Genomic DNA, 19479 nt, shown 5'->3' with positions numbered 1-19479 from the left:
TCATGCATTTTCTGGAATTGCAACATTTCAATTCATCATGCATTTTCTGGAATTGCAACATGTATTGCTAAAGTATTTACACTTTCTACCATTAATTAGAAAGAGTAAAACATTTGTTATTGTAAAAAGCAGTTGTTAGAACTGCCAGATTTTTGATTTACCAACATTTTTGTACGTTACGCAATGTCTTGCTAATGTAATTACTTTTCCCACACAGGAATCTGTCCATACGCCCCCAAAAGGACGTTCTTGGACCCACCCGAGCCCTTCCCAGCGAGCTGATACCCAACACACACCACGGCCCAGCCCAGCGTCTAACCGCTCCACCAACCCTGGCATCTGCCATCCATCCAACGCTTGGTGTCCAGCTACTAAAAATATCCTAAACGCATGGCTTATCCAGCAGTGTTTTTCTGTTCCAAATGATTTCCTAAACAGAAAGAGACATGTGAAATGCATAACTCCTGATCAACAACAAACATCCCGCCCTGACCTAACCAACCCAGCGTGGCAAAATCCATTCATAAATAATGGCACAGCGCTTCTGAAAACAGAAATGTGTTCCTGCGTAAATGAAATGTTAAACACATCATGTCTCGTCTCAGGAAATGGCGTTGCTTACGGTAATTCAAGGAGCGCTATTTTTCTGGTGTCATTTGTTTGATTGCGGTCGATGTTATTTTAATCTTCCACACAGTGCATCGTATCGTTTTCCATATTTAATTTCCTTATGCTGTGCTATCTCCTCCCTGACTTCCTCTTCCAGATCCCGTGTCATAGATAGAGGAAACTCTAGCCTGAGAAGGTGTGGGTCTCCATGCGGGCCAAGCCCTGTTCCCTGTGACAGCTGTGAGGAGATAACACGGATGCGCACCCATGGCGTGGGGGGTGTGTGAGGACATTCGGTGACCAGCCGAATGCTCCACAAACTACTGTTTGCACGTCCGTGTCCTCTTGGACTGATTGTGGGTCGATCTGGTGTCTTCAACACACATGCAAATGCCACTGATTTACCCACCACAGACATAAAGAGTAGCAATCGATTACTGCCTTTGATATTTGGCCGATTAACACAAGCGTTATCCATCTTTATCCATCCCATTTGTGTCACTTCCAGAATCTACCAACAACCTTGCACTGGATAATATTCAAATATTTTGTGCATGTGTTTTGCAAAGTAAGATTGTCCTTTTTTAATGTCAAGATTTTTTTTAAAGAAATTCTTCTATTTAGAAAGGATGCACTCAATTGATCAAAAGTGACGGTTGAAACTATTTCTTTTGAACTATCTGTTCATCAAATAATCCTGAAAAAAAAAAAAAAATATATATATATATATATATATATATATATACATATATATATACAGTACAGGCCAAAAGTTTGGAAACATTACTATTTTTAATGTTTTTGAAAGAAGTTTCTTCTGCTCATCAAGCCTGCATTTATTTGATCACAAATACAGAAAAAAAAATTAATATTGTGATATATTATTACAATTTAAAATAATTGGTTTTCAATTTATTATACTTTAAATTATCATTTATTTCTGTGATGCAAAGCTGAATTTTCAGGATCATTACTCCAGTCTTCAGTGTCACATGTGACATCCAGTCTATCACATGATCCTTTAGAAATCATTCTAATATTCTGATTTATTATGAGTGTTGGAAACAGTTCTGCTGCCTAATATATTTGATGAATAAAAGGTTAAAAAGAACTGCATTTATTCAAAAAAAAAAAAAAAAATTCTAATAATATAAATCTTCTTTACTATCACTTTTTATCAATGTAACACATCCTTGCTGAATAAAAGTATTGATTTATTTCAAAAAAAGAAAAAAAAAAAATTACTGACCCCAAATTACTGACCAGTAGTGTATATTGTTGTTACAAAAGATTTCTATTTTTTAAAACATTTGCTTCTTTTTTCTTTTTTTTTACTTTTTATTCATCAAAGTATCCTAAAAAAGTATCACAGGTTATGAAAAAATATTAAGCAGCAGAACTGTTTCCAACTTTGATAATGAATCATCATATTAGAATGATTTCTAAAGGATCATGTGATAGACTGGAGTAATGATCCTGAAAATTCAGCTTTGCATCACAGAAATAAATTGCATTTATAAAATATATTGACAGAAAATAGTGAACTAAAATTGTAATAATATTTCACAATATTGCAGTTTTTACTGTATTGATCTAATAAATGCAGCATTGGTGAGCAGAATAGACTTCTTTCAAAAACAATTTTAAAAAATCTGACTGACATGAACTAAACGGTGTGTGCATGTGTGCGTGTGTGGGTGTGTGGGTGTGGGTGTGTGTCTATATTTAAAAAAAAGGTACAAAAGCTGTAACTGGGGCAGTACTTTTTCACAATGTACTGCCCCAGTGAGATATATATATATATATATATATATATATATATACAGGTATATATATATATATATATATATATATATATATATATATATATATATATATATATATATATATATATATATATATATAGAGAGAGAGAGAGAGAGAGAGAGAGAGAGAGAGAGAGAGAGAGAGAGAGAGAGAGAGAGATGTGTGTGTGTGTGTGTGTGTGTGTGTGTGCAATAGAATTTAGTGACAGCAAATATGATGTATAAATAATTGTTTTTTTTTTAAATAATTATAATTCATAATTATAATAATTTTTTATAATTAACACTATTTACTCAAAATTATATATTGTATATTTATACATATTTATATAATTTCTTTTTAGATTTTTTAATTGACACGGGCAGTGCAACCACTTCTATCCTTTTAAATCTCAAAAGTAACCAAATATCAGACAAAACCAGTTTATCACAACATACATCAGCCATCGGCTACACCCTACGCTCTCTATATATCTTGGCATCAGCCACTGAAAAAACCCAAATAAGTCGAGCGGCGCTTCCCCAAAACACCTGGAGTTGTTTTCATCCAGATTCAGTCTGTAGTTTGTGGGCGCCATGCGAGGGATTCCCTGCTGCACACGTTCGTGCTTCACTTTAAGTGCCCGAGTGGATTAGTAGGGCAAGTCTAGACCTCGGATACGCAGCCTCCAGCAGCAGACGGGCGCTCCTGTGATCTCCTGTCCCGTTCCCTTCAAAGCCCTGCGCTCTCAATGCCTTCTTCCGACAGGATCACAAGAGCAGGATTTTGTCTTTGACAATAATTGCAAGCATATCAAAAGCAGCATTCATCCACACATAAGCAGTCTGTGAGCACTTTGAGCCTGCATTCATGTGCTAAATTAGGGGGGGGGGGGGGGGGGGGGGGGGTTGCAGGGTGTGTAGGGTGGATGTAACAGAAAAATATTAAATGGAAATACCATTTTTACTTTGCAACAGATACATGCTGCTGTAAGTTTTTTTAAAACGTTTTAAGCTTCGGGAATACTTAAATGACAGTTATTTTTTTTGGGAGCACACCCTTTTTCTTTATTCTCAACGTGGAAGCACTCAAAATGTTGGACGCTCGTGGAAAATAATAATGCTGAGGCCTCTCTGTGATTCGGTTCCAGTTCTGCAGTTCTTTTCTTTTCAGTGTTATCCGTAAGTGGGGAATCTTGGACAGTATCCTATTGTGTTTATGTAAAATATGCTATGTATAATTTGCATCATATTTAATTTTTTTTTTTACAAGTTACACAGATGCCATCTATACACCCTTAAATAGCAATAAATCCATTTTATCTGGGTATTTGCGGTAAAACTTGACTTTTCCTGTCAATTTGGATTGTGCACCGCATGCCAAACTTTTATTTCCAACATGTCATTTATTGTAAACGAATGTCTTACGTGATTTGACCCTTTTTATGATTCAGCCAAAGCAAACGAAGCGGCCAGCGAAGAATAAATAAAATTAAAGTGGAAGTACCAACCTCTTCCACTCCTGCCAACAAATCTCAGGTCGTTGAAACGCGCCACCTGATTCTTCATGACAGCTGAGGCGTTTCGCAGTTCTGCCGAGTAGTTCTCGTCATTCCCTGCCATAACTGTCACCACGGTCCCGTCAGGAACATCTCCCAGAGCAACAACCTGAGCAGAAAACACAACATTTACCCTCATATTCACTGTTTACACCACTGTTGATTCCTATACTGTCTCAATCCTGATCAAAACAGGCCCGTGATCCAGATTATAGGTGACATTTTGAAACTAAACTGTTGTATAACACAATAATAACACAATAAATCAATTCAAACATGCAAATGTATCATTAGACAAAAAAGCTAGATTGTCCTTTAAGGTCAGCTTTCAAATTGTCTATGTAAAAAAATCACCTTAAACTGGTTGGAAAACATCAGGAGATATCAGTGAGTCCACAGTATAAATGAGTTACACCAAGACTTTAACATTACTATTGATTCAGCAATAAACAATGAGCATAATGTCTAAAGCAAATTTGAATATTTACATTTACATTTATGCATTTGGCAGACGCTTTTATCCAAAGCGACTTACATTGCATTTCAAGGTACACACTATATATAAATGTATATATATATATATATATATAAATGTATATATATATATATATATATATATATATATATATATATATATATATATATATATATATATATATACACACACACATATTACCCTTTTGTTTAAAAGTTAGTCCATTGTCCACACTTAAAAAATTCAATAAATAAAAACACACATTTATGGCAAAATTACTATATTTACCTTTTCTTCCCTAAAATAACAAACTGTAAAAATGATTTAATTCAGATGAATGTTTTGATGTTATTGTTCAATGTGAGCAGGAGCAGCTGGTTCAGTTCTACAAGCTCATATAAATGAACAAAGGTTTCCAGAACACAATGACTCTGAAATCATCCTGTCACATACACTTTAGATGCATTTGAAATACTCTATCTTTGGTGAAAGTATTAATAGTTGTGTGTAATTTATGCCGCGTGATTAAACATGCATGTGTTTGTGTCTATGAATAGCTTCAGATCTCTCAGATTTCACTTCTCTCCAGTATACGGCAGGATTTCTCATTTTAAACATCACCCACAAATAACGCGAACAATAATTAAAACAACAACAACTACATACTATTATTAACATTAAAGCACATGAAGTGTTGATGTGGAAAAGAAACATCATAAATCATGTTCACCAATAAGTCTTTAAAGAACTGGATTACAATAGGAAAACTCCAACAATGCTGCACAGATTTTTAGTTCATTTACATTTAAATAAAAGTTTGATTAGATATGAAGCATGTATAACCGTATATGTAACGTCAAGACCTGTGAGTGTACATTTACATAAAATGAACTTAAATAGAATAATTTTATTGTAACTGTATAGGCTATGTAATGCTATGTATTTTAATGTTGTCTGGATCTTGGCCAGGTCTCTAAAGGAGATTTAAATCTCAACGAGACCAGCCTGGTTAAATAATTAAATTAATAAATTAAATTAATAAATATATTCATTTATGAATGTAAACGATCTACTGATCTACTGGTCATGTCTAAAATGCTAAACACATCACGAGCTAATGTGCATCTAAATAGTTAGAAGGAAAAAAAAGAAGAAAAAAAACCCCCCATAAATGTAGTTTAATGTAGCCTAAATACTAATATTTGTAAATCACTATTAAATCCGTAAGTGTTTCTGACCTTAAACGCCACCGGGAGAGTTTTGTTGCACCTCCAGTGAGACGGCAGCACTGAGCACAGAAAGTTGGGGCTGTCCGTGCGCACGAGCTCGGCGGGGTGGTCCGCGATGATTTCCACCATGGTTCGGTTGTCGTGCTGTCGGAGTCTCGGCACCGCCGCGTTCGGCTCCTGCTGCACATCGCTCATCTTCCCCGCCACCGGCTGAAGGCTGCTGGACGGCGGACTGAACCTGCGGCTGGTGTTCGGGTCTACCGGAATGCGCATCACAACAATGTCAGCAAAGGTAAGGACACTTCAAACCAGCACTAAAGTCAGTGTTTTCGATCACAAATAGCCAGGATCTATATAAAGTCCGTTAGGCTGAGTAACGCGCCTTCCAGAAACCGAAAAAGTTGGATGAGATCGGTTCCTCTCAGGCTTTACGCGCAAGCTTTACGCGCTCCTACAGGTGAATCGCGTTGAAATTAACGCGCGCGAGCTCATGGTTACACGCAGAAGAAACGCAGACATAATTTACGAGGCGATTTTTTGCTTCTCCAATGTTGAACGTTGCTGTAATAAACTTCAAAATCCGGAATAAGAGCGAGTCACTTCGCGTTACGCGCAGCGCTCGATCGGAGAGTTCACTTTACCGCGCTTCTTAAAACGTGCCACCATGTAAGTAGTAAAAAGAAAGTTTACGGCTTTGCAAAAGTCCCCAAGACCTTTCTTGGTCCATGCACGGTCTTTGTGAAGGGTTAAAAAGGTGATTCCAAAGGTTGTGGTTAGAAAGATGAAGGCGCTGCAAAGCCGCAGTGTTTTTGTCTCGTTGTGTGGTTTGTCTTAGGAGGCAGGGACTTGGGTGAGCTCAGGTTTTTTGTGGTTTATATATATATGCAGAAGCAGGAGGATTATTATGCTGATGAGTCTTGAGCACGTCATGTCTCCAAGCACCATTTCACGGCATCAAAATAAATCAGCAATTCAGAGGATTGATATCAGTTTTTTAGAGCTCTTTTTCCTCTTATACCAAAAAGCAATCCATAAAATATTACATAGAGACCCTGTTGCTATAAATAAACTGCAGAACAGTTGTGATTTATCTCGAAATGTAAGAAAAAAGTAAGGAAAGACCTGTATTAAGCAACTAACAGTGAAATATTCATCAGTGAATTCTCATGGCAACAGCAAGTTTTCTTTCACTGTTCACTCACGTGAGACACAAAGAGCTCATAAAGAGACATAAACACAACTCATTGAAACCAGACAGAAAGCAAACAAGCAAAGAAGAGAAGAAGAGAAGTGACTCAGTTCCTATTTCTAAAGACAGATAAAGAGCCCGGCTAAAGTTAATATTATACAATAGCAGCACAGAGGCCATGGCAACAACATTGAAGAAGTGTATATATACATATATATGTGTTATATATATATATATATGAGTCTATGTTAATGCATAGGCCTATATTATGTTCATATTTTCGGGCTAATTAGTATTTTTTAATCTGAAAAAGATTGGGGAAGCAATTATACAAGGTCAAAGAATAACATTCGAAGGTAATATTAAGTATAACATCATTATTTTATAATAATTCTTTGTTGAAAAGTAGCTACAATGCAAATGTTATATTAATTTTTAGGCTATTGATTTGTATTTTATTATTATTAGCCTATTGATAATATTTTTTTTTTTTTTTTTTTTTTTTACCGGATAAATCAGAAAAGCTCTTTAACGTTTAAATTCGTCTTTTATTATGCGACGAGATTAAATTCAGATCTACAGCAGTTTTCGCTTACCACTGCGGGCTATTGCGTTAGATAACCATTAAAAACTACATTACCCACAATCCCTGGCAGACCGAGTGACGTCAAATAGACACGCGCTGAACAGTGTGTTTACATCAGAGTCAAGTGCCTTGCAGTTTGAAAGAGCACATGTGGATGGATTGAATAGATCTTAACATACATAAGGTAAAGATAATCAGTTACTTTAATGTGTAAGGTTAAAATTCGGTTATTTATTTAGTCTGAAAGTCACTGATATTGATACGAGACTCGAAATGTTCTGTTTGTTCAGTTCAGTCCAGTCCAGTCCACTGTATGTTCACAAAGTGTGTTACAACACTTTTACAAGCTTCATTATGTCTTTATAATGTTGACAAGCATGTTATTTGATATAGTTTTAACTGTTTGGATTCTCTGAAATCTAGTGAAAGTTGTTAGTTATAGTTAGAGTTATAGTAAATAGCTTTTTGACAAGTCACGTTATTTCAGCATCTTTAAGTCATACATTAGCATTAAATAATATACTGAGCCAAAATGAGCTTGCTTTAATGTCGAAATGCAAATTAAATATGCACATTATATATGCAAAAATCACAATTAGATTGAAAAATCCCAGTGCTGATCCCGTTTTCTTATTCCAGACTCCAGTTGTGAGCCTGTGGTTAGTTGAGGTTTCATACTCTGTTCTTCCTTCACAGTCAGTTCTGTGTTTTATTCTGGAAAAAATCACATCCTCACTCTTGTGTCTAGCCTGACTTTCCCCCCATGTGTATTGTTTGTAAAACCTTGGCTGTTTGAAAGACCGTAGGAAGAGTGATGTCAGCACTCGACAAGAAGTCTGACTCTGTGGAAACTTGCACACACACGGATGATGGAGATTTGAACGTGCGACTCGTTTCTTCTCCTCCTCCTTCCTGTCCAAGTACACGTCCATGAGCCTTTAATCTACACGTTTTGGTGTGAGAGAAATGGATTTTGCATGATTGCAGGTCTCGTGGAGACGCTGGGAACTGTGTGTGGCGGCCCAGCGAGGATGTAGGAGGGAAATAAAACATCCAATGGCTCTGAATCGCATTTGCCACTTCATTAGGGCCTCGAGAAAGACGCGCTATTAAGTTACATTTCCTTCTTCGGCGACTGCGAGCGCCAAATATGTTTCTGATTTTCCCCCTGTTATGTTGATCGTCTGAAAATTTATGAGACAGCTGAGTTGGGGTAATTGTAATTAATGAAAAATATAGTTGAATATATATTGAAACAGCATGTGGCGGAAGGTTGGATTGGGATGTCTTGGATAAAGAAGAAATAAATATGTTGGAGGTCTTTGAATGCTGATATTTGTGGGCTTTCTTAGAGCCGTAGTAGTAAAAGTGCCCTTCCTCGAAATCATTTTATGTCACCAAGAGTCATCCGTATTTTTGTCTTTACACGCTGTAGGACTACTGCTCTTGGCAAAATCGACCAAAACACAGATCGAACGCCCACGACTAAATGAGGAAATTAACTAGGCGTCTGTAGAAAAAAACAAAACAAACACAAAAAAGACGTGGAAGCTACATAAAAGTCCTGACTATTTAATTACATAGAGGAAAAATGCAATAAATAGAATGGCTCCCTTTTCTGTTCTTTCAAAGCCTTTTGCATGTTGAAGTAATCTTGATTCATTTGCCACATCTGAATTCATTTTGCCCAGTATGGCGACCATCTGCCTTCACAAGTCAAAGCAAAAGCTTTATCTTTCATCCAACAGAGGGGGCGAAAACAGAAGGAAATGTTATGCCGCGATGTGTTTATTGAAGAAAAGGGCCCTGCGTTTGCTTTGGTGACACTTTAGGAACATTTAGTTTCGTGTCCCTCGGAGACAGAATTAAGATTTATGTTGGCTCTGATTAAAGGAGAAGGTCGCTGAAAAATGACAATTCTGCCTTTATTTGTTCACCTTCATGTCGTTCCAAACCCAAATGCTGTTGTTATTCTTGTGGAACATGAAAATAAGAAATTTTGAAAAATATCCTGGGTGCTCTTTGAAGCCATTCGGGACGTGCGCTGTCAAACCCCAGAATGATTAAAGCTAGTCCGTGTGATTTGTGCTGTATTTTGAGTCTTTTAAAGCCATGTGACAAGACTGTCTGTGCTTTGTCATAGCTCTGAAATGATCTCACACTCCATTCTCTGTATTGAAACTGCTGTCACTTTTTTTATTTACAGTAATTGAATGTGAGCATGAATTAGATTTGAGAGCTGCAGATTATCTGTGATTAATGGCTTAAAGTCGGCATGAAACGGAAGTTGCGATAGTCTTTTCTGCCCTATAGTGTTGTCAAAAGTACAGACTTCGGTACCAAGTCGGTACTTACATTTTAAATTTCAGTAACTTTTTGACAACTAGTGACACATCTGAGTGATACGGCTTCTCGAACAAGAAAAAATGTAGGGCTGGACTTGATTTTGTCAATGGGGTATTGATTGGATGGTTGTGGTTTGCTATTGGTCGATCTCTTGTGAAATGAGTGACAGGTTTTCCCGCCCTTGTGCCAGTAAACCAAGGCCGTAACCATGTCATGTCTAAGAAATACTCCAATATTCTATATAAAAACAGAAAACAGTTGTCAATTTCATGGCAACTTTAATAGTGTGTTCACACTTGGCATGTTTGGTTGGATTAAAATGAACTCTGGTGCGATTGCTCTGTTAGTGGGGTTCATTTGAATAAGTGTGAACGCTGCCACCATTCCCTGGTGCGCACCAAACAAGAGAACTCAAACCAACTCTGGTGCGGTTCCGGTTCGACTGAAATATGAACGCAACACGGACCAAAAACATGTAAACGAACCAAAAACATGCAACATCTTTTACTGTTTTTACTCCTTTACACATTTTATAAGTTCTTCACAAGTTGTCCGCTTTATCATACGAGCTAGCTACTACCATCATATATACGCACACACACTGAACGCGTTTATCTGAGCACACAGCATTGGTTTGGATGTTTCAAAAGTTCTGTCGCAAAATTTACATCATAAAGCCCAATTTTTTTGGGGTATCTTTAGTTTCAGTATTAAAAGTGACAGTGTGAACGCTAATCGAACCAGGACTAAATGTATTATTTTCTTTTTTGGTCCAGGCCAAAAGAACCAAACTAAATGTGAGCACACCCTAAATTTCATACTGTTTTTTTAATGAGGGTGAGCAAGTAATAATGATGTCTTTACTGATGAAGTTTGTCAGACTACACCAGCATTAATGGGGATTATATCTCATCTACGTGAGAAAAGGGCCGTCCGCTTGTGAGATTTGATAGTCTGATGCCGTAGGAAGGCTGTGGTTTCAGCTTCAGGTTCAAACAGACCAAGGTTTGCTCAAATAATCCTGGTGGGCCGTGACGAGGCCGACAATGAGCGCATTTGAATTCGACAAGCTCCATTTCTGGGGTTGTATCAGCATCCTGTTAATTTGTTTTCTTTGTATTAGAGGAAGTCTAACTGCAAACTGTGGAGGTAGCTGTGTGATGAATGTTAACTGCTCGACGGCACGTGCTCAGATAATTCAGATGCATTAGCAAATAATGAGGTTCTGAGTCTGATAGTAATGTTAACTGTTTCTGGAGAGTGGCAGACAGATGCAGTCAGAACCACCATGATGTTAAAGGAATAGTTCACTTCAAAATTAAAAATACTGTCATCATTTACTCACCCTCAAGTTGTTTCAAACCTTTATGAGTTTCTCTCTTCTGCTGAACACAAAAAAATATAGTTTGAAGAATGTCGGTAATCAGACAGTTAATGGACACAATTGACTTCCATAGTATTTTTTTTTCCTACCATGGAAGTCAATGGGGTCCATCAACTGTTTGGTTACCGACATTCTTCAAAATATCTTTTTTGTGTTCAGCAGAAGAGAGAAACTCATACAGGTTTGAAACAACTTGACGGTGAGTAAGTGAAACTAGTAAACTATTCCTTTAAAGGTGTAGTATATTTGAGTGACAGACCGATATATGAACCATATAAAATGCAGATTCTCATTATGGCAATATATCAGCTGATTAATAAGCCAGGCCTCATAGTTTCTAAAAACAGCCTGATCAGTGCTAGTGCACATTTTACGTTTTCAAATTATTATTATGATTAGTATTAGTATAATGTTTTTGTGAATTGAGTATAAATTGAATACTCAATTTATGTATATATATGTGTATATATATATATATATATATATATATATATATATATATATATATATATATATATATATAGCCTATATAAAAGTATAAATATTTGGTATTATTATTATTGGAGTTGTTGTTGTTACTCGGAGTATAAATTATATACTCAATTTATACTGAAAAATTTAAACATCGTATATTTTAATTATTAGATATTTATATTTTAATATTTTTTGTGTATTAATGTGTAAATTGTTCAATCAATAAATACTGAATATTTTATGTCATTAGGATAATTTATTTTTTATGAATTATGTGTAAAATGTACACAATTTATACTGTAAATTCATAAAAGGTATATATATTTGAAATTATTATTATTTATAAATGTCTGATTCAAAATGAAATTTAAACCGAAGGATGTCAGGATTTTAAGATTTCAAAACAAACAAACAAATAAATAAGACTTTTGACATGCAGTTAATAAATACTTCAAGAGAGAGGCACAGAGAGATAGAAATGGCATGAGCATTTTAAATATACATATTGGTAGACCACTACTTTAAATGTTTTTTGTCGGTCATTTTATATATTGGCCCCTATATGTATAATTTAAATGCTTTTTGCAGAGATCGTTGGTTCATTTTGATTTCAGGGATTTAGTGCCAAACGAGCACAACACTAAAATGTTATATGAAATTAAATATGCACTTTTTATCATGCCATGTAATGCTGGCAAGATCAAACGTTTAGTAAACATTAGAACAAAAAGAGACTTTAAACATGTCTGCCGTTCCCTTTGAACTAGAAGATCATTTATCAGCTCTCATTGCCTACAGAAGTTTAAGCAGCCTGGCTTTGGTCATTAAAAATAGTTCAGTCTCACTTGCTGAAAAAAAGCATCCTGCGCCCGTCTCTTTGACATCTCTTTGTGAGTGCCGTTTGTCATTGACTCCGGTTGAACGTGTCCTGCTCTGAACATGTGGCGTGTTTCCTCTCCTGTCGGTGGATGCATCAGGAAGCGTTTTCCATGTGAAGTGGCTTTATAATTGCTCAGGCTTTGAGTGGGCGTTGTATAAAGCGTGTGTGTGTGTGTGTGTGTGTGTGTGTTACAGATGAGCAGCAGTGCTGCGAGCCCCATGGCAGCCAGCAGCAGCAGCAGCACCGGGGCCGGACGCGGATCCGGAAAGGCCACCAGCTTCATCCCTGAGCTCCAGAGCATGATGTAAGTGGATGAAAGTTTTCCTGTCTAAAATCATTCGGAAAACTCTGATGTGTTCCAGCCCTTACAACAAGCACTGTGGAGTTGCGTTGATGATGATGCCCAGATATGGTGATGACTGTAACATATTCATATGTCATTTACGTGATACTCCAAGATAATTCAGAGAAGAATATGGTTGATACCTTGGTACATGGTTTTTCCCATAGGTTAAAGTCCCCCTGTAGTCAATCATTGTCTCCCTTAAAACTCATCTTTGATCACCAAAATGACATATTTAAAGGTTTTTTTTTTTTTTTTTTAACTTTCACAAAAAACTTCATGCCTTAAAATAGCTTGAATATAACTATACACCCTTGCCTCATTTAGTAGCCTATACGCGGTTCTGTGAATATGCAAACTCACACCAGCTCACAGATTCGCTCATTGATGATCACATGTTGACGTGATTGGTTACAAGGCAGTTTGTGACGTCAGAAACACCAGCGACTTCAAACCGTGTTTTTGAGACTGTCTTTGGTTCACTGCAGTTTTAAAGGAGAAAATACTCAGCAATACTGTCGACTTATGAATTTGCACATGGTTTGTCTTAAAGCATATTAAAAACACCACATAGACATATAAACAACATTAAAAACTTGATTTTCACCACAGGGCGACTTTAATACAATACTCATTGCTAATTTTATAAAGCTCCAATAAGGGCTATCACGAATCCTCGATTAAATTCGAATGCTCGTCTATAAAAGATACTCAATTGCAATTTACCCGTGTCGATTAACCGGCAAAATGCTGGAAGTTGCGGGTTCCACGGACGAGAATCCATGAACCGCATGATCAGGCCATTTTCTAAGGCTGCACGATATATTAAAACCATTTAAATATCATAATATAGCAGAGTGCTGTTGTGAAATAACAAAAGCTGCGATAAATATATATGCGCTGTGGGATTCAGAGTGAAGCGTGGCGCTTTATTTACATGCGTTCTTCCAGCATCTCAGAGCAGCTTCATTCACAATAAATGCTGCTCCACACAAACTCAGTCTCTGCATAGTTGATTGTTTATTTTATGTATATTACATTATGTATTTTAACAGTGTTGTTCAATAAAACCAAATGATTACTTTCTTTTGATACTTTATTTGAACCAATTATTATTGCCAAGTCATTTTAAAGGCTATTGTTCACTTAGGTCTATTTTTATTACCACAAAAAATATCAAATTACTCGATTAAACGTCAAAATAACCGTTAATGACGGCCCTAGCGCCAATGATGGAAGCCGTTGCCTTCAGAAGAGCCCGTCTGGATTTCCATCACCGAGACCACTTTACGGTTTACCGAAGTATCAATTAATGCTTATTATTTCATCTGTCAGAAATAAGGAGGGTTTTCTTATTGGAAACCACATCGGTGTTTGCGGTTCTGTGGATGTACTCCGGCACACGACAGTATTTTTGTCAGAAGCCCTGTTTTTCCGTCAAAAACCTTAAGTGTAGTTGATCTTGGAATGAATAATATTTAGCTCAATCTATAAAGCAAGCGTCCAGGTCTACAAAACTGCTTCACCGAAAGCAGAAAGGAGTCATAAAGTAAATTTACATGCCGATCCATTTACTTCCCTCCAACAGAGCGCTTGCGGTTTGACCTAGTGAGAGATATTCTTTAGGAAAGCCACAGTGAAATTCATCCTGTCGTTCTGCTTTGAATCCCACCTGAGGAGACCTTCAAACTCATGCAAATCACAACACCACTGTTTTACCGCGTGTTTACCGCGTGTGGGGCGACAAATCTGAGGGCAGACAGAGAAATACACAACAGCTTGTCGAGAAACGTAAAAACACCTCCCCTTTTTGTTTAGTCAAAACTGGAGGCAATAGCTGGTCAACAAAGGTTTTTGTAAAGTTATGTTTTGCATAAATAAAATGAAACATTTTAAAGACTATTTTAACTTGTTTTTCTTTGAAAATTAAGCACATTTTCATCCCAATTTTTTATTACTATGTAATAAGAATGTAATAAACTATGCAATGCAGTCCACATTATTATATAACAATAAATATTATATTTGTTTTAACATTTATAATAAGTGTTTATGAATAGTGTATGATCAGTACAAAAATAGTAAAGAGTTATGTATAGGCTACTTAAATTTTGTATACAATTAAACAAAAAACAGCATTTTTTATTGTGGAATATGCATAATTGTCTTTAAAATAATGTTACATAGCAAAAAAACTAAAAATCAAGCTTAATTTTCTGCATGCAAGATATAGTAGTATTTTTTTTCTTTGGATTTTACAGTGAAATATGACCCTGACATTTCTTGATGATTTTCATTTTGACTGTTTTTCTTACACAAACTTTTCTCGTGTAATGAAATCATCCCTGCCAAGATTAAAAATATTACTGTGGGATGTATTGTTTTTAATAGCTTGTTTGGTCTGTACAGCAGCCTAAAATGATACCCGTCTCCTACATCTGCCGTGATGAGTAACATCATGTTGATTTTCTCCAGGTCCGATTATTATTTTTTTTTAGCCGTTGTTGTTTCGAGTCATAAATACGAAATGCTCACTTCACGTCTTAAACTGCACACGGTCATATCATTTTAGAACATTTCCTTTTGTTGAAAAAAGAAAATCACATGACCCTGCGACTCCATAAAGGGCTCCGGATTGCAGTCTTATATTTTTTTTGAAAGACATTTAATTATAGCTTGCAGTCAAAGGCATTTTTGATGGAGACTAAATGGCCTCCAATTGCAAAGATTTTCTCCCTCTTTTGGCAGGCGCTTGCACTGAGTGATGATTTGGAGATATTCTATTCCAGCGTCTAACAATCTGTTGCATTCATCTGTGTCACACTGTGCAATTGTTGTCAGCGCATTTGCCTCATGCTTCCTTCTTTTTTTTTCTTTTTTTTAATTTGCATCTGAAACCGATGTGTAAAAATCGCGAAGAAGAGAAATAAGGTTTGTAAAAAGTCAGCTGGGACTTGGCATCTGCGCTGTACTGTAAAACAGACTCTGGGGTGTTTTTGACGCTGTCTGCTCTGGGCACGCCGGCTGTCTGGAAAAGTGAGGGAGGAAAATGTAAAGACAGTTTCCTCTGCCGCCTCTTGCCGTGACTGTCTGCCGCCCCGTGCCTTCACGGAGGTCTCTAATTGAGATCACTTGTACTTATAAATCGTAGGAAGTTTTGTGGTTCAATGAGAGAAGCATTAGAACCATAGTGTGTGCCTCTTAAAATTAAAATGAGGCTACCGTTTAACTTTCTTAATCAGCTAAATGCGTCTCTCTCCAGGCGTTTTTGGGCTTTTTCATCTTAACTGAGTCGTTTTTAATAGTGGCGGACCAATATGGGGTTTTTAGTGGCAGATACTGATATCTAAAGGGCAGAACATATAAAAACAGGAAAAAAGTGGATTATCAGTTGTTAAATCGAAATCAGATCAAGAGTTTTGGAAGTGTTAAAAATGTATCTTCATCGTAATTACTGGCTGATAAAATAATATTGTAGGTTAATAGCCTTGCCGATACATCCCTCGACAGTCTAACACTATTTTTGTCATGTTTATGAGCAGATCTTTTTGAAATGACAACATGACCATGATTATAGTGTGGTCAGGTAAAGGTGATGTCTACAATACTAAATTACATCTTTGCTCGGATTGTTTTCATGAAACCATCTCATTACAAAAACAGTAGTGACTCTACAGGTTTTTAGTGCACTAACATGTTGCTAATTTGCTATTTGACAGCAAAAGATATCTCTGACGACTGCCCGCATTTGACTTCTCTCTGAAGCGTTGTATGGTGAAATTCAGTCATTCAGTCGTGTTATAATCCGGTGCGCTCTAAAGAGTGCTTGCTTTGGCCAGGAATCTCAATGATACATGCATAAGGTGCTAAAGATAACACAGACGGTTTAATATGGCCAACGTCCTGCTATTCTGTTCTCTGTGGATTTCGACCAGCCTTCATCCTTCTCTCTGAAAGCCCTGTCCAATTAAAACACATTTATTGTACTTCAGTAAGGTAAGCAGTGTCTGTAATGATGGATGGTTTTATAGCGAGACGACGAGAAAATATCGGACACTGAACACCACAGCTGAGCTTCGCACGTCTAGAATCTCAAAAGTAGCCTGAAACTTCATTATTGCGAGTTACCAAATTCCAGTGGATAGTCATTATTTCCCACTGATTATTCAGATTTGATTAGAATGACATTGTGAAAGCTGTTTAAACGTGTATTTATAGCGTGTTTACTCGATCCATTGCCATCAGATGCTAATTTGCTGTCAACTTCAATCAAACGAAAAAACAGAAATGGCAAATTAAACAAACAAGTGAAAACAAATCATATGCTTCTGGTGGGATTCATTCAGGACAGATTTGTCTATCTCTCCACTGTGATGCTTCAGTCGACAGATGAGCGTCTTGTGTTTTATCACGACAGAAGTCGTTCCCGAGGCGATGCACTTCGACTGCTTCTCTTTAACTGTCGACTTCAAGTGTATCATGGCCTGTGGTTGTAACCTGATCAAAGTGGGTTTTTAAGCGAGTCCTCTGTGAACTCCAGGGTTCATCACTGCCGCTGTGCCAATTGCATGAACTTCTTCTGTTTAAGTGATTTGAAATAGCATTTTTGTGGCATCAGAAGTTTCAGACTAACCCAGTGTACGTATTATCATGTTGGCAAACGGTGTTTAAAAATACCTGAAGTCATTATTTAGTTCCAGTCCATTTTTGATGATAAATTTTAGCACCTATTTTATATCGCCACAATTATTTGTGGCACGGTGTTAGTACTACTGTCCTCAGACGAAACCCACACCAGCATTTTTGTGGGTTGCAAGTCCTGCATGTTTTTTCTTTTATACTGCAAGAACGATACAGCATGAGCACGAAAAAGCTACTAGATCTGAAATGCATTGTTGAAATATGGAAATATTAGAGCAAACTGTGGCTTTTATATTGCTTTTTTTTTGGGTTGCCTTGAGGGAAATTTCCTGACTATTTATACAACCATTAACATTTTTTTTTTTTTTTTACATTGCAGAACACTAATGACGCAAACGCATAAGTGAGACTTGAGAGCTTTTAATGCCTCTAAAACCCGTTGCATGTCAATATGCTGTGTTTGAGAGACGTATTGTTATTCAATTAAATGTGACGTATTTTGTGTTTTTGCCTCACTATCAGTAATTAGTGGCTATGAGCAAAGAACCATACGGCCCCTGTGCCTTGAGCTGTTTGTAATGTCAGTCCCTTTATTATCATACACTATGTAATTGCTTTTTTTTGTTGCCATTTGCCATCTTCCAGTGTGTGCAGTGCAGTTGTTATTTCTGAAATGTTTTGCTTGTTTACTTAATGGTTAGCAAGTTAATATAGTGTTTCAGAACTCAATACTGTTGAGCTGTTGAACAGCAAGAAGTTTGGGTCAGTAAGAGATATATATATATATATTTTAAGAAATGAATGCTTTTAATCAGCAAAGATGCATTAAATTGATCAAAAGTGACAGTACATACATTTATAATGTTACAAAAGATTTCTATTTCAAATAAATGCTATTCTTTTCATCAAAGAATCTTGAAAACAACAAAAATATGAAGCAGCAGAACAGTTTTCAACATCATGTGACTGAAAACTGGAGAAATGATGCTGAAAATTCAGCTTTGCATCACAGGAATACATTTAATTTGAAAATATATCCAATAAATAGATTCACAATAGTATTGTTTTTACTGTATTTGTAATCAAATAAATGAAGCCTTAATTGGTGAGCATAAGGCACTTCTTCCAAAAACGTTTAAATGTCTTACAGTGTAGATATAGCCTAACATAGCCTGTTTTTTCTAAAGTTGTAATGTTTCCAACAGCTTTTTTGGACATGGACCATGCTAGTACTATAATATTCTTTGAAGTTATCTTGAGTACACTGCATGTACACTCTGAAATACTTTACCATTTGTACCATGGGCTGATTTTCTTTTTCTTTTTTTTTTCTTTTTTTGAGTTTGCAGTAGGATTTCATTTTCCCACAATGTTCTTTCGTTTGTGTAATCGGTATTGTGAAATAAATCTTCATTGAAAGGGTCATATAATATCTGGGAGAAAAACACAATCATATTTTATATTCAGGAAAAAGTTGCTGATGGAAAAGCCATTTATGTGTCTTTGTGGGAACGTAATGAGACTGAGTGAATGTAGCACTTTAATTTACTCCCAACAATTAGGTGAACGTCAGCCACTTACTGTAATTAAATAAGGCATTAAGATTCAGAGTTGTCGGGAAGCATCGAGTGGCATTCCCAGGCAGGACGGCCCACTGTCCTCTCGTGGCATTGCTTTCAGCCGCCTAACCGCATTTACAGCGATCTGCTACAGGACCTGGGTGAAACCATGGCCCGTTGACTAGCAACGTGTAGGCATTTGTCTAATTCGGGCTTCTGTCTCCTGGGCTACAGCCTGTATAAAACCCTCTGTGCTTTCAAGGCCCCTCGAATGTTTTCGTAAACTTGGATGGAGACGAGTCGCATTGGAAGCAAACATCAGTAATGAGCTGGCACACAGACTCTCTGGTTAACCAGACTGTAATTTGGGGACTGAAAAGAACCTCTCATCACTATTGAGTATTTGTTTACCACAGTTTAA

General features: G+C 36.7%; 2 protein-coding genes across 4 annotated transcripts in view; one reads left to right on the top strand and one right to left on the bottom strand.

Annotated features, from left to right (window-relative positions):
- The window catches only part of runx2a (RUNX family transcription factor 2a), a 68013-nt gene that overhangs the window by 38412 nt on the left and 10122 nt on the right, over nt 1-19479 (bottom strand). For both annotated transcript variants that reach the window (XM_084097642.1, XM_084097643.1), the window contains 2 exons: nt 5666-5913; nt 3905-4061 (listed from right to left, as the gene is read on the bottom strand). In XM_084097642.1, the coding sequence (XP_083953768.1) occupies nt 3905-4061; nt 5666-5913 (405 nt within the window). The remainder of the gene's footprint in view (nt 1-3904; nt 4062-5665; nt 5914-19479) is intronic.
- The window catches only part of supt3h (SPT3 homolog, SAGA and STAGA complex component), a 124181-nt gene continuing 110509 nt past the window's right edge, over nt 5808-19479 (top strand). The window contains exons 1-2 of one of the 2 annotated variants that reach the window (XM_084097647.1): nt 5808-5948; nt 12710-12819. In XM_084097647.1, coding sequence (XP_083953773.1) covers nt 5922-5948; nt 12710-12819 — 137 coding nt within the window. In that variant the 5' untranslated portion in view covers nt 5808-5921. Of the gene's footprint in view, nt 5949-7504; nt 7616-12709; nt 12820-19479 lie in introns of those variants that run through there. The other variant, XM_084097648.1, reaches the window with a different exon arrangement.

Source organism: Abramis brama (assembly GCF_963993115.1).
Source record: "Abramis brama genome assembly, chromosome: 21".
Lineage (NCBI taxonomy): Eukaryota > Metazoa > Chordata > Actinopteri > Cypriniformes > Leuciscidae > Abramis > Abramis brama.
Note: the sequence above shows the minus strand (reverse complement) of the source record. Positions and strands in the feature narration are given on the sequence as shown.